This window comes from Sorex araneus, chromosome 10 (genome assembly GCF_027595985.1).
Source record: "Sorex araneus isolate mSorAra2 chromosome 10, mSorAra2.pri, whole genome shotgun sequence".
In the NCBI taxonomy this organism is placed as follows: domain Eukaryota; kingdom Metazoa; phylum Chordata; class Mammalia; order Eulipotyphla; family Soricidae; genus Sorex; species Sorex araneus.
In genome coordinates this window covers 53141097-53165027 of record NC_073311.1, presented here as the reverse complement: position 1 = coordinate 53165027, position 23931 = coordinate 53141097, and the positions used below count along the sequence as shown (strand labels likewise).

The 23931-nt window shown below is 37.9% G+C and overlaps 1 protein-coding gene across 1 annotated transcript in view; it reads left to right on the top strand.

Moving 5' to 3' along the window:
- The window catches only part of LRP6 (LDL receptor related protein 6), a 146185-nt gene that overhangs the window by 72585 nt on the left and 49669 nt on the right, over positions 1-23931 (top strand). The window contains exons 4-7 of the mRNA XM_055118208.1: positions 6546-6742; positions 8852-8983; positions 12732-13128; positions 14423-14594. Coding sequence (XP_054974183.1) covers positions 6546-6742; positions 8852-8983; positions 12732-13128; positions 14423-14594 — 898 coding nt within the window. The remainder of the gene's footprint in view (positions 1-6545; positions 6743-8851; positions 8984-12731; positions 13129-14422; positions 14595-23931) is intronic.

Genomic DNA, 23931 nt, shown 5'->3' with positions numbered 1-23931 from the left:
TTTGCTTTTTGGGTCACACCCAGCAATGCTCAGGGGTTACTCCTGGCTTTGCACTCAGGAATTACTCCTGGCAGTGCTCAGGGGACCATATGGGATGCCGGGGATCGAACCCGGGTCGGCCGTGTGCAAGGCAAACGCCCTACCCGCTGTGCTATCACTCCGACCCCATGTCTGATTTCTTTTTATACTTACTTTTCGGCATCTTTCTCTTTAAATTATTTTAAGTTAATCGTTTCTCTTTTCCCCTGTTAAATAGACATTTACTGTGTCATCATTTTAATTTCTTTTAATTATAATTTTGAGCTTTAAATCCACTGTCTGATGCTATTAAATCAGTTTTTGTGCTTAAAGTCATTTATTACATAAAAATAACCTTGAAGACTCTTTTTACTCTATTTTATTTACTCATTTATTTATTAATTTTTGGGCCACACCTGGCTATGTTCAGGGCTGACTCCTGGCTCTGCTCAGGGATCACTGCTGGTGGGCTTGGGGACCATGTGGGATGTCCGGGATCAAACCTGGCTTTACTGCACACAAGGCAAGTACCCAACCTGCTATACTCTTTGGCCCTACTTATTTCTTTTATTAAAATTTTTTTCTGCCCCTTCTTTGGTTGACATTTGATGGTGCTCAAGGGCTGCCCCTGGGATGGTGTTGAGGACCTTTCCCTGCAGGGCTCAGAGGGCTGAAGTGCCTGGAGTCCCCCTACTCCCCCTTTTCCTTATTTATTTTTTGCTATATTGGGGAACGCAGGTGTCATGCAGGGACCTCTATTTTGGATTTTTGTTTGTTTTGATTTGGGTGCCATACTTTGCTGTGCTCTGGGCTTATCCCTGGCTCTGTGCTCAGTCACTCCTGGCAGGACTAGGGGGACAATACGTGGTGCTGGGGATCAGTCACTGGTTAGCAGTAAGCAAGCCACAGCACTTTACTGCTGGCCTCTCCTTGCCCCCCAGAAGAATTTATTTTTGTAATTCATTAATTCTGTTACCTCAGTTTTGAGATTATTAACTTATGTTACTCTTTAATGGCTAGTAGGTTGTCTTAACATGTTTTAGGTCATTTTGAAATCTGTTGATGTTTCTTTTGTTTTAGGCCCATACCTTGTATACATTTACTGTTTGTAGAGGTATTATTATTCTGAAATTTGTTTATATGTTTCTTTTGCTTTAGGCCAATACCTTTATACATTTACTGTTGAGATATTATTATTCTCTTTATAATTTGTCTTTAATATCAACTTTGTTTTTTTTTTTTTTCTTTTTGGGTCACACCCGGCGATGCACAGGGGTTACTCCTGGTTCTACACTCAGGAATCACTCCTGGCGGTGCTCAGGGGACCATATGGGATGCTGGGATTCGAACCCGGGTCGGCCGCGTGCAAGGCAAATGCCCTACCCGCTGTGCTATCACTCCAACCCCCCTTAATATCAACTTTGTGAATGGCATTTGACCTTGATATATTTGTTTTCTTATTTTCATGTGACATTGTTATTCTTGGGTTTTAGAAAAAGGCAGAATTTATAATTATATATATATATATATATATTTTTTTTTTTTTTTTGCTTTTTGGGTCACACCCAGCGATGCTCGGGGGTTATTCCTGGCTTTTGCACTCAGAAATTACTCCTGGCGGTGCTTGGGGAACCATATGGGATGCCGGGGATCGAACCCGGGTCGGCCGCGTGCAAGGCAAACGCCCTACCCACTGTGCTATCGATCCGGCCCCAGAATTTATAATTAATTTTTAAACTTCACAGAATGTGTATGTAGGAAATTTGGCTTTCTGAAATTTTCTGTGTTTGCTCCTACTTTTTAAAAAAATTTTTTTATTAGAGAGTCACTGTGATGTACAGTTACAAACTTACGAACTTTTGTGTTTGCATTTCACTCATACAGTGATCATTTATTTACCCATCCCTCCAACTCCTACTTGTATTTTTCCACTTTATGTACTCAAGTTCCTCGCTTTTCATTCTGCTCCAAGTAATTTGTCTTTAGTGTGGGCCTTGTATCTAGAAGGGAGCCCTGGAAGTCAGTTTTGAGAGTTCACAGAGGATTAAAGTGTGGTAACTCTTTTAGTCCTAATGGGGGTTCATTGTAGTCACTCACCCTGGAGTGACAGAACCCCTGCTGTCAATGGGTCTGTTTACCATGCTTTCCCTTGTTCTCTGTCTTGTGTATTCTGTTCTCTTTTTTCAAATAGGGGCCACTCCCAAGGATGCTCCCAACAGTGCCCTGGCAGATCAGTGCCCAGACCCGGTGGTGCTTGGAGCCACCAGTGTCACCTGAGCAGTGCTTGGGTGTGTTTTCTTGCTTTATCTGCCAAATACTCCCTTCCTAATTCTTCTTACTGCAGTGCTGATTCCAGTTTGTTGTGAATGTTGTTTATCTTGGTTTTGTGACCCAGTTTTTCTCTAGTCATATAAAGGACACTGAAGATTTTTTTCAGAATCTATGCCTCTACCACTGCTGTCATCTTCTTCTGTGTCTTAATATACTGTGATGTGGGGAAGCTCCAGGGTTAGGTCCAGATGTCAAAATTATGACAGCAATAGTTTGCTGCACATTTCAGCAAGGTTTATCATGTACACCGATGGGGATTTCTGAGACAGGGACAGAGCACAGCTTTCTAGGAAGTGGCACAGAAACAAAATGCATACAAGTACACAAGTATTGTGAAAAGGATAAGTCCAGTTGGTATGGATTTTGAAAGGGGCACTTGCCAGACTCCTTTGGAGTCAAAGGTCCTGAGTGTGCTCAGGTAGGTTGGGCGGCCTCTGAAAGAAGCAGAGAAATGGCCAGGCACAGGAAGGAGATCCTACTCTGAGGTTGTTAGTACAAATTAAAGCAATACCAGGGTGTTTCTCCCCTTCAATCTCCGTGATACAGATTCGTTTTTAAGTGCCTCTTATTATTGTGACATGCCATTGAAGAGCTAGATTTTGATCCAGTCTGCTGATTTTGTTGTCAGTATCCATGGCCAACAACTCTTTGAAATAATTTGTTTCCAGGGGGAAACCAAGAGGTAGCCAACTGAGTGAGTAATCACAAGTAGAGAGAAGAAAGTTCAGGACAATGTATAGTTACTTCCACTATTGGGAATAAGTTACCATTGCTGAACAAATAGGTAAATCACCAAAGACTATGGAAAAAAAAAGTGAATGATGGCTTTCTTTCTGCTGTTCTTACAGTTCTATTAATTACAGATTTAAAATATTTAATTTATCTAGCATTCACAGAGTGTCTACCCAATTTGTGCACATTGTGTTATATGAAATCTGGGACAATAAGCCAGCCTAGTATTTAATTGGCTTTAAAAAGTTATTGACATTAAGGACATTCTATTGATTTAAAAACTACTACATGAAGCATCCAGTTTGTAAATTGAGCATCTTATTTATAAATAACAATCTTATTTATAAATCTCAAAAGTAACAAATTGTTAAAAACACTATCCCAGAGCCAGATCAATGGTACAGTGAGTAGGGTGCTTGCCTTGCCTTGTACCCTTGTAGACAACCTGAGTCCAATCCCTGGCACCCCATATGGTCCTGCAAGCACCACTAAAGTGATCTCTGAGCACTTGACAAGTGTGACACAAAACAAAACTATATATATACACGTGTATACTAAAATTGAGGAATTTTTTGATGTAATAATTCATAACAGTGCATAAAAAATGCCTTTACATGTATTGTCACTTACTCTTCACAGTAACCCAGTGAGATTAGACTATTGTCTTTTATGTACAGATGGGAAAAACAAAGCTTGCAAAGAATTACATAAGTAACTGTGCCTATCATTTGAACTCAGATCTGTTTTATCATCAGTATATACCTGTTGTAAGCCAATATGTAGTATAAGTATAGCTTTTACAAAGGGAGAGATGCTTGTTTTCTTTTATTTGGTTCGTTAAGTGAATTTTAGCTATTTTTAATAACATGAAGGATTTTAAAGGTTTAGGATTCCTCACCTTGGGTTCTCCAAAGATCTGATTATGTTTTTTGAGGTTTTTTCCAACGGGATGACAGTGACAGTGATATATAATATGTATTTTATATATATATATATATATATATATATATATATATAAAAGATCCTAAAGTGGTGCTCAGAAGGTCTGGGATCTCCTCCCCAAAGTTATCAGCCAAACATGGCCAGTAGTTCAAGGAGAGGTCCAGGGACCAGGTGCTGGTTAGGCCCTTATAGTGCCACACCCTGCGATGCTCAGGGGTTACTCTGGGCTTTGTACTCAGGAATTACTCCTGTCAGTGCTTGGGGGGACATATGATATGCCGGGGATCGAACCCAGGTCGGCCGCATGCCAGGCAAATGCCCTACCCATTGTACTATTGCTACATTTATTTTTTATTTTTATTTTTTGCTTTTTACCCACTGTACTATCGCTCCAGCCCCTGTTATGTATTTTTTAAAAAAACATTTTTTCAGCATGTTACTTGGCAACATTGAAAAATAGTTTTTTATGTCTTGCCATGTTAATTTTGGTCTGAATTGTGAAGGCTTACTTATAAACAATTACATTAACATTCCTATAATTAATAATAATTTTGTAAACAATGCAATTACTCATTTAAAAATTGGAAAAAATCTTCAGTGGCAGACATTATTACTTTTTGGGAAATGAGGGAAAAACAGTTCTACTAGGGATGAGAGTATTTACAGTGTGAGCAGAAAATTGTACTGATGTGGACTGGCAAAATCAGAAGTTCTAAAATATATAGTTATGCTTATGTTATGTACAATCTTCAAATTTTTTAATTGATACTCAGATATGACCTTCTAAAATCAGTCTATTGAGCACAAGCTGTAAATAATGTGGTACTTGTTGAGAATACCTTAGGTTTGTCCTGGGCAGTAATATGGCAGTAGAGTGCCTGCCCTGTAAATATGAGGCCTTTAGATTTGATTGGGGCAGTGTGAACCCAGTGTCCCCGTGTGCTGTTGGAGATGGCTGGTGTACCCACCAAGTATGGTTTCTCTGGTACACTGTAGCTATGTCAGGTTCGAGATTCAAGTGTGCGACTGCCCAGTGAGCTTGATAACCCAAAGTGTGAGATACCAGTGATGACTGCAGCCAAGTTTGGGGGACCCTCCCACCTCCCCAGTTACCACATAAACAAGTGGAAGGGAATGGGGGAAAATGGTAATAAAAACAAGTGAATGGCTTCACATTTTATTTGCAACAGCAGATGCTAATTCTACATAGATAAAAATGATTTTATTTTTGAGTTTAATCTCTTAGTTCTTAGGTCCTCAGTGTCAAGGACCTAAAATTGGGTTGTCTTTTCAACTCTATGATACTCTTTCTTTCTTCCTCCTTTTTGGACTATTTATGAAAATACTTTTCATAAAGTGAAAATAAGCATTTATATTCCTTGATATTTGACCTCAAAAAGCTGTTGGTTATTATTTACTGACTACATAACCCCCATGATTTTCTGCAAAGTTCTGAGACTTGAGTGTTGATTAGGCTTGTTACTTTTGTTTGGGGTGGGGGGGCGAGGGCGGGGAGCGGTGGCAGCATCCGCATCTGTACATGTTATTTTCAGGGCTTACTCCTGGCTCTGCACTCCGGAATCAGACCTGAGCTGGCTGCATGCAAGGCAAGCACCTTACCACTGTACTGTCTCTCTGGCCCCACCTTTAAAAAATAGTAATAAGTTAACTGGTTCTGTTTTTGTTTGAGGGCCGCACCAAGCAGTGTTCAGTGGTTGCTTCCAACTGGGCGTTGCTTCTGGCACTTCTTCAGGGAGCACGTGGTGCTGGGGAGCCAGGGAACTAAAGTGTCGCCTGCGTGCAAAGCTTGAGTTTAGCCTGTTGAATCACCTGCTATGTTTTTGGGTTTTTTTTTTTAATTTTGTGAGTCATTTTTGAGATTCTGTATGTGTTTTGCCTCATGAAAACATTATGCCAGTGCAGGGTTTTCTTTTGCTACCTGACCTCAGCAGAAAACCAAGTGAAGTGACCGTTTGCTAGAACGAGATTGGGATTTGTAGAGAGCCTTTTTAGCCTTGTGGATGTTTTTATTCCCAATTATTGAAACCAGAAGTAGTGATGGAAACGGAGACTCAGATGCTTTTTTTCTTCAGTCAGCAAGGGGAAAAAGCATTGCTGATTTTAATCTACGTTCCAGTGCCAACTGTGTAAACCCTGGATATTTTTCCTTTGTGTTTACTTTCCTCCTTTACACAACATGAACTATTTGAGAGGAAGAAGATATGAATCCAGAGATGGAGCGACAGCAGTATTAACACTTGGTCTTCTCTCTGTCCTAACTTGTAGTGACTCTGGGACCTGCTGCCTAGTTGTGAGACCATTCTGCAGGTTTTGGTTGGGGTTTTAGATACCATGAAAAAAAATTTACCAGGTGATTAATTTTTATTGGTGTATTGGACCTGCAGATGTGTGTTACTTGAGATTCATATATGTTAATGTGGAATATAAAGCCATTTTAAATCAGAGAGAAAGTGTTGACCACAAATTTAGAAATGTTTTTATTTTTCTCTTTGTGTTAATAGGCAGGCAGTTGTTAAAGGTTCCCTTCCACATCCGTTTGCTTTGACGTTATTTGAGGACACATTGTACTGGACTGACTGGAATACACACTCCATTTTGGCTTGCAACAAGTACACTGGCGAGGGTCTGCGTGAAATCCATTCTAACATCTTCTCTCCCATGGATATACATGCTTTCAGCCAGCAGAGGCAGCCAAATGGTAAGTGATCTTGATTTTCAGATTGCATGTTGGAATCGCTTTGTAGCTATTTTGATGTCTGGCTTCAGTGAGGGACAGGAGGAGGGAGGACATATTTAAAGGTTGTAGGAGAGAATAAAAATAGGGAAAATATTAAAATATATTTTGGTTAAACAATAATTACTATAAGACACTTCATTCCTTGTTTGGGGCTGGTATTATGGTATTATGAAGGTAGAGGGGAGAGAAAATTAGAAACTGAGGTAGCTCATATGCATATGCTAATTTTATAGAAAAAATGCATTTCTTACTCATATTATTTCCCCTAGTGTGTTGTGTTCATGTGAGAGATTAGAAAGCAGTATTTCTAATTAGAATGAAAATCAATTGTTAGTCCAACTGAAAGATTGAAGTATTTCAGCTGACTGAATAAAATACCTCCCTAATCTATATTGTGCATTACTTTAGTTTTGCTAAACTTACTTTATTCCCTTAGTTTTGCTTCTATTTTAGGTCAGTCTTTACAGTGTCTTGGGCTGTGATTGCTTACGACTAGAATTAGGGTTAACATGAGTACAAGAATGTTAAGTGTTTGGCACTTATGTGTAAATAAAATTGTGGTATGCGTTCGAGAATATTTCAGATTGTAGTCATTAGCCAAAAAATAAAAGGGCTTTGGGTTATGCATGGCTCTGTGTCCTTCCATTTGAGAGGAGAGAGATAGTCAAGTATAAATAAATATAATATATTAGAATCTGGTGATCATGTATCTATAATTGTATGTATGTGTTACTCTTGTGTGAAAGAGAAAATATTTAGTTTCTTGTCTAAAGTTTTTATTCTCATGCTTATTCCTAGAAATATGGAAAATAAAAAATTTTAGGATTTTGGTTTTCTTCCTTTTTAGATTCACTATGGATCATTTATCTTTCACTAAATTTTCAATTATCTTTGATATTATTTTCTTTATTTCTTGTCTTTCATATTTTATTGCTTTTTTTTTTTTGGTTATTTATTTTTGGTTTGGGGGCCACACCCAGCAATGCTCAGGAGTTACTTCTGGCTCTGTGCTCAGGAGTTCCTTCTGGCGGGCTCAGGGGACCATATGGGGTGCTAATGATAGAACCTGGGCAGGCTGCATGCAAGGCAGGCTCCCTACCCATACTTATTGCTCCAGCCCCAACTTTGTGATGATTTAAATTCACCCTTTGCATAGTGTAAATTGTACTAATTTATCTGTGTATCTCAAATTTCTCTTTTAATTCATTTTGTCTTCATAGTACTCTTTTCAAAGTAATTTTTCAGCATTCTTCCTATTTTTCTTGACTTTCAGTATCCTTTGTCAGCCTGTTCTTTTTTTGTGCTCATTCAGTTTTAGTCCTCGTTCATCACCAGAAACCTTAATTTCCCAGTTGGTCTGTGTGCCTTATGAATTTAGCATACAACCTTCTGGGTACAAAATCTTTCATTCACATGCTTTGGTTTTGGTTTTTGAGCTATACCTGGCAGTGCTCAGGACTTACTCCTGGCCCTGTGATCAGGGACAGGGATCACCCGTGGAGGTGCTCTGGAGACCATATGCAGTGCTGGGGATTGAACTGGGGTCAGCTGCATGCATGACAAGCACCTTTCCCCAGATTACCTCTCTGGTCCCTTACAGGTTTGGAACCACACTTCAAGTTTTTTACTTTTTCTGTCTTTCATGGCTGCTATCATGTCCTCATCCTCCTTGAAATTTTTCCTTAGTGAGTTGATTCCAGTTTGACTCTTTACTTACAGTGTAAAATATACAAGAGAAAACTTGGTTTTCTTATTTTTTTGAAATTTTTAGTAGGGCATACTGATCAGAGTCTCAATCCTTTTTTCCCTCCTCCCTTTTTCCTTTTTAAAGGACAGGGATCTCTGCTTCATTTCTTGTATATTACTCTCCGGGTACAAAAATATTAAGTAAATTCCTACTGATTAAATTCCCTTTCTTGCAGATGGTTTGGTTGTTAAGCACCTGAATGACATTTGGTAATAATTTAGTTTATCACAGCTGCTCATGTTAGGACTGTTGACCTTTGTGTACCAGAGTGAGGGGGTCATTCTTGGTCATTGGTATTAATCAGTGTGATTTATATTTGACAGCTACAAATCCATGTGGAAGTGATAATGGTGGTTGTTCCCACTTGTGTTTGATGTCTCCAGTTAAGCCTTTCTATCAGTGTGCTTGCCCAACGGGGGTCAGACTTCTAGAGAATGGAAAAACCTGCAAAGATGGTAAGAAAATGGTATCTGAGTAGGAAAAACTCGAGGTAGCAACTAGCATTCTTTATGACACATTTTATTTCTCTGTAGTAAGCTCAGTAGGTTTGTAAGTGCTTTTGGGGATCAGTCAGTTATCATTAAAATAATGTAAGGTTATAGTGAAAGTTTTTTTTTATTCCATTGCTGGAATGTTTTACAAATTATTTTGGTACTTAATTTTTTTTTTTTTTTTTTTTTTTGCTTTTTGGGTCACACCTGGCGATGCACAGGGGTTACTCCTGGTTTTGCACTCAGGAATTTCCCCTGGCCGCGCTCAGGGGACCATATGGGATGCTGGGATTCGAACCCGGGTCGGCCGCGTGCAAGGCAAACGCCCTACCCGCTATGCTATCTCTCCAGCCCCGGTACTTAATTTTTTTAACATGCTGTTTTATAAAACGATTTGGTGACGTTTCATTTCTTTGAGGCAGTCCTTGTTAGGAATATGTTTTTAGCAGTAGGTAGTAGTAACTGTTTCTTTTTGTACTTTACAATTACACTCTCTCTTGTCCTTTCCTTGTTAATTCTCTATAGAGCATGCACATTGATGGAGTTTCTTGATGTAGAACATTAAAGGGGTTTCTAGTTTGGGAATATATTAGTCGTCTGTCCATGATAGTGTGTCCTCCCCATATCTGTCCCCCCCCTCCCACAACCCTGTTACAAAGTCATTCGTGGTTAGGTTTTGGCATACATTATTTTAGTGCTGATCTCTGCAGCAGTGCCCCAGCCTATCACCAACATTTAAGTGACATATTTTCTATTGAATACCACTTCTCATGTTCTTTGTTTTTGTTGTCTTGTATTCAGTATTCTACCATTATGTTTCCTTGTACATGTGAGAAAGTGCATTCTGTGCGGTTCTCTCTCCCTCTGACTAACTTCACTCAGCATGATACTGTCCAGGTCCCTCATAGCCGCAAATTTCGTGACTTTTCTTTTCTTATGGGTGAGTAATATTCCTTTGTGTGTATGTATCACGAATCACGAATCACGAAATCCGGTTGATTGTTGAATTTCTCAAGCAGTCTCAGTAACCTCTCCATTCGTCCTATCCCTGAGATTTTAGAAGCCTCTCTCTACTCGGCCTTCCCAACGATGCCGCATTGGAGGCTCTTTCAGAGTCAGGGGAATGAGATCCAGCTTGTTACTGGTTTTGGCATATAAATACACCATGGGAAGCTTGCGAGGCTCAAGTATCCTGCCATCTATTCTTGGACATTTGGGTTTCCAGATTTTGTCTATTGTGAAAAGGCACATGAGAGAAATGCTTTGCATCACTAACAATTAGGGAGATGCAAGTTCAAAACAACAATGAAATATTACCTCACAACTCAGAGACTGACACACATTAAAAAGAACAAGAACAAAACCAGTCCTGGTATGGATGAGAGGAGAAAAGGATTTTCATTCACTGCTGGTGGGAATGTTGATTGGTCAAGTCTTTCTGGAAAACAATACGGACATTCCTAAAAAATTTAGGAACTGAGCTTCCATTTGATCCAGCAATCCTACTTCTCAGAATTTACCCAATGGGTCCAAAAATCAAAATGGAGAAAACACATTTCCACCCCTATAATCCTTGCACCACTGTCCACAATAATCAAAATCTGGAATTAACCCTTATGTCTAAGAATAGATGACTGGGTATTTTTTATTCTCGGCACAATGGATTTCCATCTTACTCTTTAACCACCAGCAAGATCTGGTAAGAAAATTATATTTAGCAGTGGCTTCTTTATCTGACTCTGAAAAGCAAAAGCAGGTTAAAGATTTCTGACAAGGGGTTTAGGGAATCAGAGAGATGGTATTGAGTCTGTGTATAGGGTATTTGTCATGACTTGGCATTGATAAATTATCCACATAGTCAAAGGTGAAGTTGGCTGACTCTTGTCAGATGGTTTCTATGGCAAACAGTAATTTGGTTTCAATTTAAGACAAAGGGTTTTTGTGAGGTTGCTTTTTTGTTTAAAAATGTAGCCTGACTTTAAATCACAGGATTTATTTTAGCAATAGTGGTCTTACTGCTCTCTCACAACAGTGGGAATGAGCATGTTTAACTAGTATTTTGAATTTCAGATAACTTTTAGTTAAGGGTTCTGTTTTGATCAAGTTGTTTAGTTTAATAACTTCACTTGTTTGTTTGCATAGTTTTGGATATTAAAAGGAGAGATATATTAAAAGTTATTCCTATATGATGCTTGCTATGGGATTTAGGAATGTATTTTCTCCAAGATATAATTAATTTATACGTAATTCAAGAGCCAAGAAACCCGTAATAAGAGTTTTACATCTCTATTTTTTTTTTTCAAACATAATTTCAGATTGATGCTTGTGATTTATATGCCAGTATTTTCTTCTGGACCAATATCTTTGTGATTTTTTTCTCTCCCACTTTTTCAGCTGTCACTTTGCTTACTATCTTTATTGGTTTTATGGTTAAGTGTCTTTATTTGGCTGGGGGAATTAGTGGTTTGCCAGAATTATTAAAAATCAAAACAAAAAGGTTGGGCTTAATGCCTTCATTAGTGGAGAGTTTTCATTGATCACTAATTTGTGGTCTTAAATGTTTCATAAACCTGATATAAAATGCTGAAATAAAAATTAGAAATAATTTATTTATATGTACATACTGATCTCTTTGAGTCCTCACAGCAATCCTGAGATAGTGATGAAGAAATTAGACTTAGAGAAATGTGTTTTCCTTATATTTTTATAGTTACTTAAATCCAGTTCTATCAGATTCACAGCTCTTAGTCTTAATTTCTATGTTATTCTTATTCTATCTTATTTCTCCATAGCCTCCTTTGTTCTTATTTCATCAGATAATGCCCTATAGTTCTCTTTGTTAAAACAGCTTTACTGAGATAATAATTTACATACTATAGAAGTTGGTCATTGGGGTCAGAGAGATAGCACAGTGGGTAGGGTGCTTGCCTTGTTTGTAGCCAACTAGGGTTCAATCCTCAGTATGCCATATGGTCCCAAGTACCACCAGGAACGATCCTGGAGCATAGAGTCACTTACGCCCGAGCATTGCTGGGTGTGGCCCAAACTCTCCTCCCCACCCCCACCTCCCAAAAAAGAAATTATTTTGAGTGACAATATAATGATTTTAGTAAATTTATAGAGTTGTGCAATCTTCATAATGTTTTAAAACTTTGTCATAATTCACAAAAGATCCTTGTCCTAGATTTCTTTTTTTTAATTGAACAAAGGATCTCTGTATCATATGTCTATTTCTTCCTTTAAATACTTAGCTACCTAAGCTTCTTAATCACTATTGTAGTTATTAATCATTATACCTTTAATTGAAAGATGTACAGTAATGAGTTAATCCAGAGTGAATCAAAACTTGATTTTTAGGACCCAGTCATTGTAGTTTGACTTCATAGTGCATTTGTCTACTGCAATACATTACTTTCCATTTCTTACATAAATAGACTCTAGTGTCCTGTGGTTTGGTTTTTGATTTGGGGCTACAATGTGTAATGCTTGGAGATAGCTTTTTGGCAGCCCAGGGGACCACTCAAACCTTGGGCTCCTCCATACAAAGCATGTAAGATAGTTCTTTGAGCTATCTTTCACCCACTGAGTATCATACTCATTTTATATTCATTTACTTTTCAGTTCCTGAAGTTCTGCAATCTTTATTTAGAGTGACTAAATTTTGCCTATGGGTTTTGATTTTTTTCTTCATTTTTTCACTTTCTTGTTCTAGGGGCCACTGAATTACTGCTTTTAGCCCGAAGGACAGACTTGAGACGCATTTCCTTGGATACACCAGATTTCACAGACATTGTTCTACAGTTAGAAGACATTCGTCATGCCATTGCCATAGATTATGATCCCGTAGAAGGCTATATCTACTGGACTGACGATGAAGTGAGGGCAATACGCCGTTCATTCATAGATGGATCTGGAAGTCAGTTTGTGGTCACTGCTCAGATTGCTCATCCTGATGGAATTGCTGTTGATTGGGTCGCCCGAAATCTTTATTGGACAGATACTGGCACTGATCGAATAGAAGTGACAAGACTCAATGGGACCATGAGGAAGATCTTGATTTCAGAGGACTTAGAGGAACCCCGAGCCATTGTGTTAGATCCTATGATTGGGTAAGACGGCATGCTAATAGAAAACTTTGCCAGCTTTCTCTGTGTTCTATAGGTCTCTAAAAACATACATACGAGAATGTGTTATTTTCAAGGCATTTAATTCTTTGATGACTGTTCAGTTTGAGAATATAATGATTGTACTGAAGTTTCACGTTAAGGAATTGTTAGTGTTTTTTTTCCATGAATATTATGCATTTTTTTTCCCTTCTAAAATAAGTCTATGCTTGCTGACTTTGGGTGTTGGCTGCAGGTTTTGTCCAGGTTGCATCATGAGAGTGAAAAATGTGGAAAGAAACTTTTCAGAACTCTTCCCATAGAAGATTTATTTTCACCCCACTTCAGTACTTTTGGATTGTAAATCTTACTGTATATTTCTCCAGATACATGAATTGCCTGATTTTCAAAATTTGGGCAGGCCTTGCTACTTTTACTTCTGGTCTTATTTTTATTTTAAAATCATACCACCTGACCACAGTGCAGGAAAATACAACTTTCTAAGTCCTCAGCAATATTATTTGTTACTATGAGATTTATTCTGAGATTGAACATAGTGGTACATTATTACAGTTCTATATATACAAATGCCTTAGAGCCACTTAAATTGCAAGGAAGTTAGTTTGGGAGTTAGTTTGTTATCTCAATAAGCTACTGGGATAATCTTTTTGTGTCAGAGATGGCAGGCCTCTAGAAAAACAACAGACTGTTAGTAGAAAGAATCACAAAGTATAGTGGTGAAAAGAGCTAAAAATGGGTGTCATTATTGGAAGTTATTTTTAGAGTAAGTTTCAGAATACACACTGATCTAAAAATTTCCTGTAGGCTTCTTCTTTATAATAAATTGTACATATAAACATCTCTGTATAATTTTACTTAATAAATGTCTTAAAACATATAGATGGTATGTTTAAGTGGTACATTTTTTACCTTTTTTGTAGTGCTAACTTATAGATACTAGTGTAATATGAGAAGTATTTCAACTTTTTTAAATGTGGAAATTACAGTTTATTACCTATTTTTAGCTTATTTTCTGTGTACTTTTTTCCAAAGGATGAGTATATTTAAATGTATATTCATATGTGTACATACATATTATTTATAAATGCACATATATCACTAGGGATATAGTAATAATAGGAACATAGCTACCCATTCAGGTATTAAATAGGTAAATATATATGCATATGCTATATTCTAAAAGTTTTCATTTGGTGTATAGACTAATTGTATTCCTAATAACCATTCTAGTAATGTGGCTTCCTTCCTTCCTTCCTTCCTTTTCTGTGTACTTCTATAGGTACATGTATTGGACTGACTGGGGAGAAATCCCGAAAATCGAGCGAGCAGCTCTGGACGGTTCTGACCGAGTAGTGTTGGTGAACACTTCTCTTGGTTGGCCAAATGGTTTAGCCTTGGATTATGATGAAGGCAAAATATACTGGGGAGATGCCAAAACAGACAAAATTGAGGTTTGTTTCTTGCATTTCCATTTTAAAATCAGTCGATGATGTGTTTGCATTGATGGTAATTTGATGTCGATATTCTTGTCTCTTTAAGTTGTCTGGTGTTCAAAGGTAGCTTTTGTAGATATTTTACTCAACTTTCAGAAGTCTGGGTTCTATTTAAATCCACTACATTTATCCTACATTTTCTGGGAACATTTTGCAAACCAGTGAACTGTTATATAAAATCTCTGCTGGAATAGGTGACAATCATATAGAAAAATAAGAGCCAGTACGTGTATATGTAACTATTTTTTGTTACTAGTGCTTATAATAATGATTACATGCAAACAAAATTTTTCCATTTATTTTCATTATTCTTGAATTAAGGTGAGGTTAGCTTATAACATTGAGTAAGTTTCAAGTATACTTTCTATGTTGCAAAAAATGTTGATCTGCGAGCTATCTGGGAGAAAAGAAGGATCAGTCAACTAAAGCTTGGTATGAAATATTTACTAAATGAGAGAATTTAGTTGTGGTGATTAGAAAAGAGTTATAATGGCAGCAACCAGTGGTAAATACCTCAGTGTTTGTAACTGGCAGATGTCTTTAATATTGATTGTACTAATTTCACAACTTTGAATTCAATTCTGTTAGCAGACTTAAGGATCGCAGACTCAAGTTTCCACTGCAGTTTTTTTGAGGAGTAGGCGGGTATACATGATTTTTTGTAAAAGGAATGGCTTTAAATGGCTCTTGCAAACCACAGCATATATTTTCTAATCAATAAATAATAAAGGTTCTGCAGTTGTTATTTTAGGAAGGTAATTCATAGGCTTCTTGGGGACTCTTAGGGAATAATGTATTAAAGGCCTTCCTTTTAGAATGGAAACTTGGAATAAGAGAAACCTATTAGTATTCCAGACTCATTGAAAACTGCATTTCTTTTTTCTTGCAGCTGGTTTCCATTATTAGAAAATTTTGCATAGACTTGACTATAAATATTTTTCCTTTTATTGGGTTTTAGTGCCCCCTTTCTTGAGCCCTAGATATGTGTCTCTCTCCAGTATCTAGAATGCAGTGCTGATGAGACAAGGAAAATTGGTTTACTTTTCAGAGGCTATTAGCTTCACATGGGTCAGCTTGTGTATAAATGACTTACTCGTTTTCAGTCAGATCTTAATGTGTCTTTTTGTTCAGCTATGTATGTGATTATATAGATTGCAGTAAAAACAGAAGATCATGTGTCCCAGAATGTCTGTGATGAGGAGAGAACATACTCCTGACAGTGGAGAAGGCACTTGATTCACTATTTTGTTGGCATTTAAAAATGCTTGTTTTTGGTCTTTTTCTTAGTGTGATCTGACTGATCCATTTGAAACTCTGTCTGAGGTTTGTTTGAGCACTGAGCTATCAGGTCATCTGTGCACTACTGTTACCTCCTGAGCACTGCTGAACATGAACCCTAGTAAAGCAAACCAAAACAAAAAACAGTTCTTACTGGGGAGTTTTAGCTTTTAACACTGAACTTTATTCAAATATCATGTTCAGGAAGGATTCAGTTAGAGATAAAATGGAGGTTCTGAGTGACAGTGTTTAAGAATGAAAAAAATAAATACATTCTGTAACTATAACAACAGAGGATGATTGCTTAAGTAGGATGTGTAAGTTTGCTGTGAGTTCAGCAGACCTTAAAACTAATACTTGTTCTGTCTTCTTGAGGTATACATGTATGAATATGGATGCCATTTTCTCCTGTGCTTTGCTTCTTTTCTTTCCTTCACACAGTAGTACACATGTCTTAGACCTACTTCTTTTTGTTTATTTGGGGGCCACTCCCAGTGATGCTCAGGGTTTTTTCCTGGTTCTGCACTCAGGAATTACTCCTGGGAGTGCTTGGGGGACCAGCTAGGGTGCTGGGGATTGGACCTGGGTTTGCTGTGTGCAAGACAAGCACCTTTCTCTCTGTACCGTCTCTCCAGCCCCGTCTTATACTTACTTCTACCAAATTATTCACAAGATCTGTCACTATTTCCCTGTAGATTCTGATTGAGTTCCCCTAATTGAGCATCAATGCTTTTGTTTCAAATCTGTAGGCGAATCTGGGAAATAAGGAGAGCAGACATTATTTATTAACTTTTGTGACTTGCTGGTATATGGCAAGCTCAGGAAAGACACAGCTCTTCATCTGAGTTAGTTCTGCATAATTAGAGGAGAAAGCTGTTAGTTTCTCTCTCCGAGACTAGAGTGATTTATGGCTCTACCAGCAGTTGTCACCAGCAGCTTTTTGCTTGCTGCATGGTAGGTAGATCATAGTGAAACTGAAAACTTTTGAGTTTTTTCAATTTTAGAGTTGCTTATTTCTCTAAGATTTTTTTTGCTACCCTCTTGTTTTGAGCAGTTGTTCCTGGGAACTGATGTTAGTGTAGTGTAATCATATGCTCTGTTTCTATTCTCCAAAAAAAGCTTTTTTGATATTTTTATGACCTAGAATGACAAGCACTACTTTTCTTGGGTTTGCAAGAAACTATCAGATATCCTTACAGTAACCTTATCCTCTTTTGGAAAATTTAGGCATTCCAAGGAAGACTTGAGGTTCAGATTACCCTACATGTGTGTGTTACGCATTTGAAAAGAAAAGATTGCTTGTTTGGTAGATGTAGTGGTAAGGATAGTAAGATTGTGTCTTTAGAACTTTACTCATGGGAAGAGCTCTGAATGTTTCCTGGGCTGGGTTTAAGGTTTAGTAAACATAAAAAAAGATAACGAAGATCTTTGGATTTAATGCTCAATTTTTATTTACAGAATTAATAGTTAACCTGAGGCTTTTGATCAGTCTTTGCAAAGGGGGAATGTGAACATGTCATATTTTTAATAAAAGGCCAGCTGGAGAGATAGTATAGTGACTCAGGTGCTGACCTTGCATGCAATCACCTGGATTCAATCCTTGGCACCCCATATAGTACACTGAGCACTGCCAGAAGTGAGCCCTGAGCACAGCTGGTGTTGTCTCCAAACTCCCCAAAATAAGAAGTAAAAGCAGTACTAGTTGTGTTTAGTATAAGAATATATCTGTGAGGATGTGTCTGCCCTACTTATCAGCTGGACGTGGAACCTCTTATCTGTAGGTTTTACTCAGAGGGTACATGTCGATACTTGTTACTTGCATATGTTTCTTCTTCAGTAAACTGAAATCATTTCATCACCTTTTGCAAACAAGCTTCTTGTTTGCTCGCCTACACTGGGCTCCCCCACCCAAATGTTGGTTACTGAGGTGTTCTAGGACTTCCCATTAATAAATACTAAAGCTTTAGCAAAGAGGATAATTTCTATTTTTTCTGTAGGGGGGGCATTTAAGCCAGCCCTTGTTTCTACTTTATGACTTTGTAGTAGAGGGAAGAATATTTTGACTTGACAACGGTTCAGTTTTTCTTGGCAAGTTTTCACTGCCAAAAACCTCTTTTGTATTGAGGACCTGAAGTGCCTATTACTGACAGCAAAAACAAATCAGTATAATATATGAATTTTCAGAGTATTTTCTTGTCACCACGTAAAGTTTGGTATTTTTTCCATTTTATTTATTTTGTGATACTAGGGATTAAACTCATGGTTCTGCATGTGAAGCAAATGGTCTCCTACTGAGTTACATACCCAGCCCACAGTGCATTGTTAACTTGTATATTATGGAGGTTTTTTTTTCCATAAAAGTAATCTTTATGTACTTTTTGAAAATTACTTTTTTTTCATACTAGCTCAACTACTTGACAGATTAGTTTGCTTTGAATTACAGAATTTAAGAAAATATGTTGTCCTAGCTAAAATTTCTCACAATTCTTTCATTTGTATTTTAAAATTTATGTCCTTGCTTTTGAGATTCTGCTGGCAAAGGCAGTAGCACCTGGTTGTTACAGGCAAAAAGTAGTATTTCTTGTCTTCTTGAAGTACATGTAGGTCTGTTTTCAATCTCTTTTACTGTAAATTTTCCTACTTTTAGAGAATGTAATTTCCATAGGTAGTTTCATCCAAATCTAATTATACTAGCCACAACTTTTTTGGGAAATAGAAACAGATTATTAAAACCTTGAGTACCAAGAAATTTTGAATAGAGAGAATATTGTGTAAGTTGTGTGCTGAAAACTTGGCATTTGATAAATGTTCTGTTTCATATTCTAAGCCTAAAATTGAAGGGTTACATTTTTCTCTAAAAGCTTCCCCTACTTTATCAATACCCTAGTAATTTGTTCTCTTAAGTATTTAGATTTATTTTTAAAGTGAAGTCTTTGTCTGGCATCTTCACTCTGTATTTTGAAAATCTGCTAAGACACACAAGGCCTTGTAGGTTGTTTTTTATTTTTCTTCTTATTTGTAAGAGACTTGTTGTTACTGTTTTTGGCATATCCGAATACGCCACAGGTAGCTTGCCAGGCTTTGCCGTGCAATGGAGACATTACTGATCTACGCTTGAGCAAATCGATGAATAACAGGACGACAGTGCTACAGTGTTTGTTTGTAAGATTAAGTCCTTAAGAAATTTTAATAGAGATAGGGAGGAGTTCATGCTTTTGCATGCAAGAGGACCCAGGTACTGTCCTTGGTATCTTATGATCCCTTGACCACTAAGATGAGCAACTGCTGAGCACTTCTGGGTATGAATCCAAAACACCACCACCAAATAAATGATAATCAGTGTACACAACTCCCCACAGCCACTCTCAACCCCTTCTTCCCTATTGTACTCTCTGGGAGTGGCCTTTGCTACTTGATAACATTTGTCATTCCTAATCCCTCACCACACCTCTCCTTCCCCTCTCCTGCCCACTCCCCCCCACACACACACTTTACTCCTGTCTCTGCACTCAGTAGTTACTCCTGGCTGGCTCAGGGATCCATATGGGATGCCGAGGATCAACCCCAGGTCAGTCATGGGCAAGGCAAGTGCCAGCCCCACATTTGTCATTTTTTAAAATTGATTATACTTCCAGTTGTAGAAAAAATTTAACTTACAAATTTGAATATCTTTGTCCATTCTCCTTTTTCTGTTTGTTTGGTACTAGGCCTCACACATGAGCCCTGCATGCTTGACTCTTCATTTGTACTGCAGCACCTCACTCAATGTATGCAAATATTTATTCTCCCCACAGCAAACATGATATTAATAAAAACTCATATTCAGTTCTTCAGCACAACAGTATTCCTAGGTTTGGAGTTTATATTCACTGAGAAGTAAACATGATGTAGTCTAGTGTTTCATCTTGCTTGGAGTTTACATTGTATAATATTTTCTCAACTCCCATTTGAAAGTTGTTTGCTGATATATAGTTCTAGCAACATTATTTAACTTGTTATAATCTACAGAAGCTGGAGTCCCTCATCCAATTATATGTTTCGTTGTCTCATTATCCACTCTACTCTGTCTGCTCTTAAAAAATTACTACACGTATATAATGAGGAAACTTGCTTGATGATAGGTGTAGTCATGCTTTCCTGAACTGCCCCGACAAACCCTCGAGCCTCACCAAACAACATGCTTGCCTCACCGAGGAGTTGGTATACTTTTGTCTGTATAAACGAGGGTAGTCTGGTGTTGGTATTTTATAAAGCATTTAATGACCAAGTTTAAACTTGCTCTTGAGTCATTTTTCAGTTGTTCTGCTCTTGCTTTTTCTTGTCACATTCTAATATAAAATGGTTTTACAGGTGCAGAGATTTATTTTCTTCCCTTGCTGGTATTCCTCAGGCAGCAGGGCTGCTGGGGCGACTTCAGCACATGCTGGTCACTAGGATTCACCCTTGAGGCCTTAGTACTGCCCGGCAATGGCTATGAGCCATTGAGCTGTCTTTATATGTACAGAGATGCCTTTTGTTTCGGTCTTGGCAATTTTCAGAATTAGCTTTTTTAATTTCTTTGGTTTTATACTCCTGAAGAGTTGATTTTATTTTGTATTTAATTTTGTTTGTTTGTTTTTTGACCACACCAGACTGTACCCAGGACTTACTCCTACTCCTCACTTTATTTCAGAGATCATTCCTGGTGGTGCTTAGGGGACCAATCTATATGGTCCCAGCGACTGAACCCAGGTTGGATATGTGCAGGACTAGCCCTTTCTCCTCTGTACTATCTTCTCTATCCAAGTCCTGCCTTGAGAAGAGAGGTCAGCCTCTTCATTTATAGTGCTCCACTGTTTTTTTTTTTTTTAATAAAAATTTTATTTTATTAAATCACCATGTGGAAGATAACAATGCTTTCAGGCTTAGGTCTCGGTTATACAATGCTGAAACAACCATCCCTTCACCAGTGCCCATATACCACCACCAAAAAAAAAAACCAAAAATCAAACAGTTCACCTCCCATCCTGCCCCCCACCCCCCGCCTTGTAACTGATAAGTTTCATTTTACTTTCTGTTTACTTTGGTTACATTCAATATTTCAACACAAACCTCACTATTGTTAGGAGTACCCCACTAGATTCATTCAGACCTACTGTGAAGACAAATGAGGTCGTGCGGCCGCAGTAGCGGCCGCGCGGTTTTGAATTTCTTTGCTTTAAAAACTAAGTCCAGGGAGATTTCTTCCAGATATTGGATCATTGCAGACTTGAAAAACCAATCTGTGGTCGTCTTAATATGGCGGACACCGCGCCCTTCCTCCCCGGAGAGAAAGAGGCGAAAGAGAGAAATACCTTTCCCCTCCTGGGCGGGCACGGGGCCGAGGCTTAGTTCTCAGGCTGGAGACATTCTGCGAGGACTTGCCCATGCCGAAAGGTTTTGCTGTGTCTGGATTCATGCTTGTGCAGCTGCGGAGAGTGCTCCACTGTTTTGAGTGGTAATCTTTCCTCTTAGGGGGCTGGGTTGCTTCTGGCTCTGTGCTCATAGATCAAACTGGGGTTAGTTGTACGCAAGACAACTTTTAAGTAAACCCTGTACTTTTCAGTCCCCTGTGAGAGAATTTCTTGATCTTTCTTGAAATATTTTATATTGGATCTTGACCTTAATTCTTTTTTTTTTTTTTTTTTGGTCACTTAACTGGGTGATCAAAGGCCTTTGTATTTGTCTAGTAAGGTCATTTGAACCAAATGATCTTCAGGTGCCTTCCAGCTATAATGGTTTGGTTTTGTTATCCTGTTACTTTGGTTAAATATAGGTAGTAAATGTATCTTACCCTGGGAGAGTAGCTAAATTTATGTTGACATGGATATTTCCTTTTTTACTTCTTTTAATTTTCTTTATTTGATTTTTTTCTTTTGTAAATGTTTCCTTATTTACTGTGCATTTAATTCTTATTACTCTAAGAAAACTTGCTTATTGTGAGTACAGCGTATTTTTAATTATTTTTTGGGGTCAGACCTCCCAGTGCTCAGGGGTTATTCCTGGCTCTTTACTCCTGAAGGAGCTTGAGGTGCTGGGGATTGAACCAGTGTTGGTATATGAAAAACACACTCTGACCCAAAACTTTCATTAATTTACTGAAAGCAGTTTTTCCTGATAAGCAATTTGTTCCGATTTCTTACTTATCTTCATGTAAATTGATCTATTATAACATGCTTGTAGGCTTAAGTAAATATTCTAAGCTTGCTAAACATATCAGTGTTTTTTAACTAATTGAGTCCATGTAAAACCAAGAGGTCATTACTTTTGGCTCTCTGCTCCGTCATCACTCCTGGCAGACTTGAGAGATCATTTGGGCTGCTGGGGATCAAATCTGGGTCAGCAGCATTCAAGGCAAAGGCCCTATCTGCTGCACTGTTGCTCCAGCCCTTCTCATTTGTTCTTTCTAATACAGGTTTCTCAGCCAAATTTGCTAATGCTTGGTTATTTTGTTTTAGTTAAATGCTGTTGCTACTTTTGTCTTTGGAGCCTGAAAGTAATAATAGCTTTTTATTTAGAAAGAAGGTAAGAAGGTAGTGGATTTCAGACTTTTGGGGTTCCTAATATAGTACTTAAGATTTTTTAGTCACCGTGATTTATAATACTATTAGTGATAGGGTTTCATGTATACAGTGTTCCAACACCACCTCCACCAAAGTGTCCCTCCCAACTCCTACTCCCACCGTTCTTTTCTGTAATACAGAACTTTTTTGTTGTACTCTGTTGCTACTGTTTTTAGATTACTACTTTGAAATAAATTAAGCTTAACAAAAATCTTGTAATAATGCATATACTTACTCACCTTTATTTTACTTATAGAAGTTAAGAACAAGAAATTAGTAGTTATACCATTTGTTATTTCATATGTGTGTGTGTATGTGTGTGTGTTAAGTCTTAGGGGCACACGAAGTGATACTTGGGCTTACTAGGTAGTGTTGGGAATTGTATTCAGTGCTATTCCACAGACACTTTCCCCAATTCCCTGTTAAATACACACATACATTTTTTAAAAAAATTATCAGGCCGTACCAACAATGCTTGGGGTTTACTCCTGGCTCTGCACTCAGGAATTACTCCTGGTGGTACTTGGAGATCCATAGGAGATGCCTGGGGTGGAACCTCGGTTTGCTGTGTGTGAGGCACTTGCCCTACCCACTGTGCTCTATCCCTGGCCCCAAATTTTTTTTTTTAAAGCAATACCAGGTGGTATATGAGGGAGCTTGTGGTTCCTCCTACATGCAAAGTACATGCTTCAGCTCATTGAGTTACCTCTTTTGTCCCTCTGTTATGTTTTTTGATTGAACTCTTTCATAAGGAAAAGCATTCTCTGGGATCTCAAGTGACCCTGTAGCATAGAGCCAGGAGTAATAAGCCCTGTGCACTGCTGGGTATGGCCCCCAAACTAAAAAAGAAAACAAAAAGCATTCTCCTGTTTTATTATTCACATATATATCAGCATGGATTTTTAGATATTCTATAGGTTATGTTCACTGCCCTTTTCAAAAATTGCCCCAGAGTTGACATGAAGAAGACTTTTGAGTTGATTCCTTTGCCCCTTTTCACATGATTCCATCTTTTAAAAAATTGTGGGTATTTTTTTTAAGAATAACAAAATTTGCCATTCTTGCTCATTTTAAAATGCACTGTACAATGCTGTAAATTATATGCCCACTGTTGTAGTAGGAAAAAAATCTGTATGACTTTTTTATGTTGCCAGAAGAGAAATTCTGTATCTGTAGACCAACTTTCCTTCTCCTTATCCCACTCCTGGCTATTCATTATTTTACTTTTGTTTCTGGAGCATTTGTCTATTTTATATACCTCATGTTAGTAGACTTACTTAGGGCTGTGCTTTTGTGATTGACTTGTTTCACTTAGCTCAGTGTCCTCGTTGGTTTACCCATACTGTTTCACAGAGTACCTTCTTTGAAAAGGCTGCGTCCTGTTGTGTGCTTGATTGTTTCATATTCATCAATGGATAGATGTTTAGATTGATTCA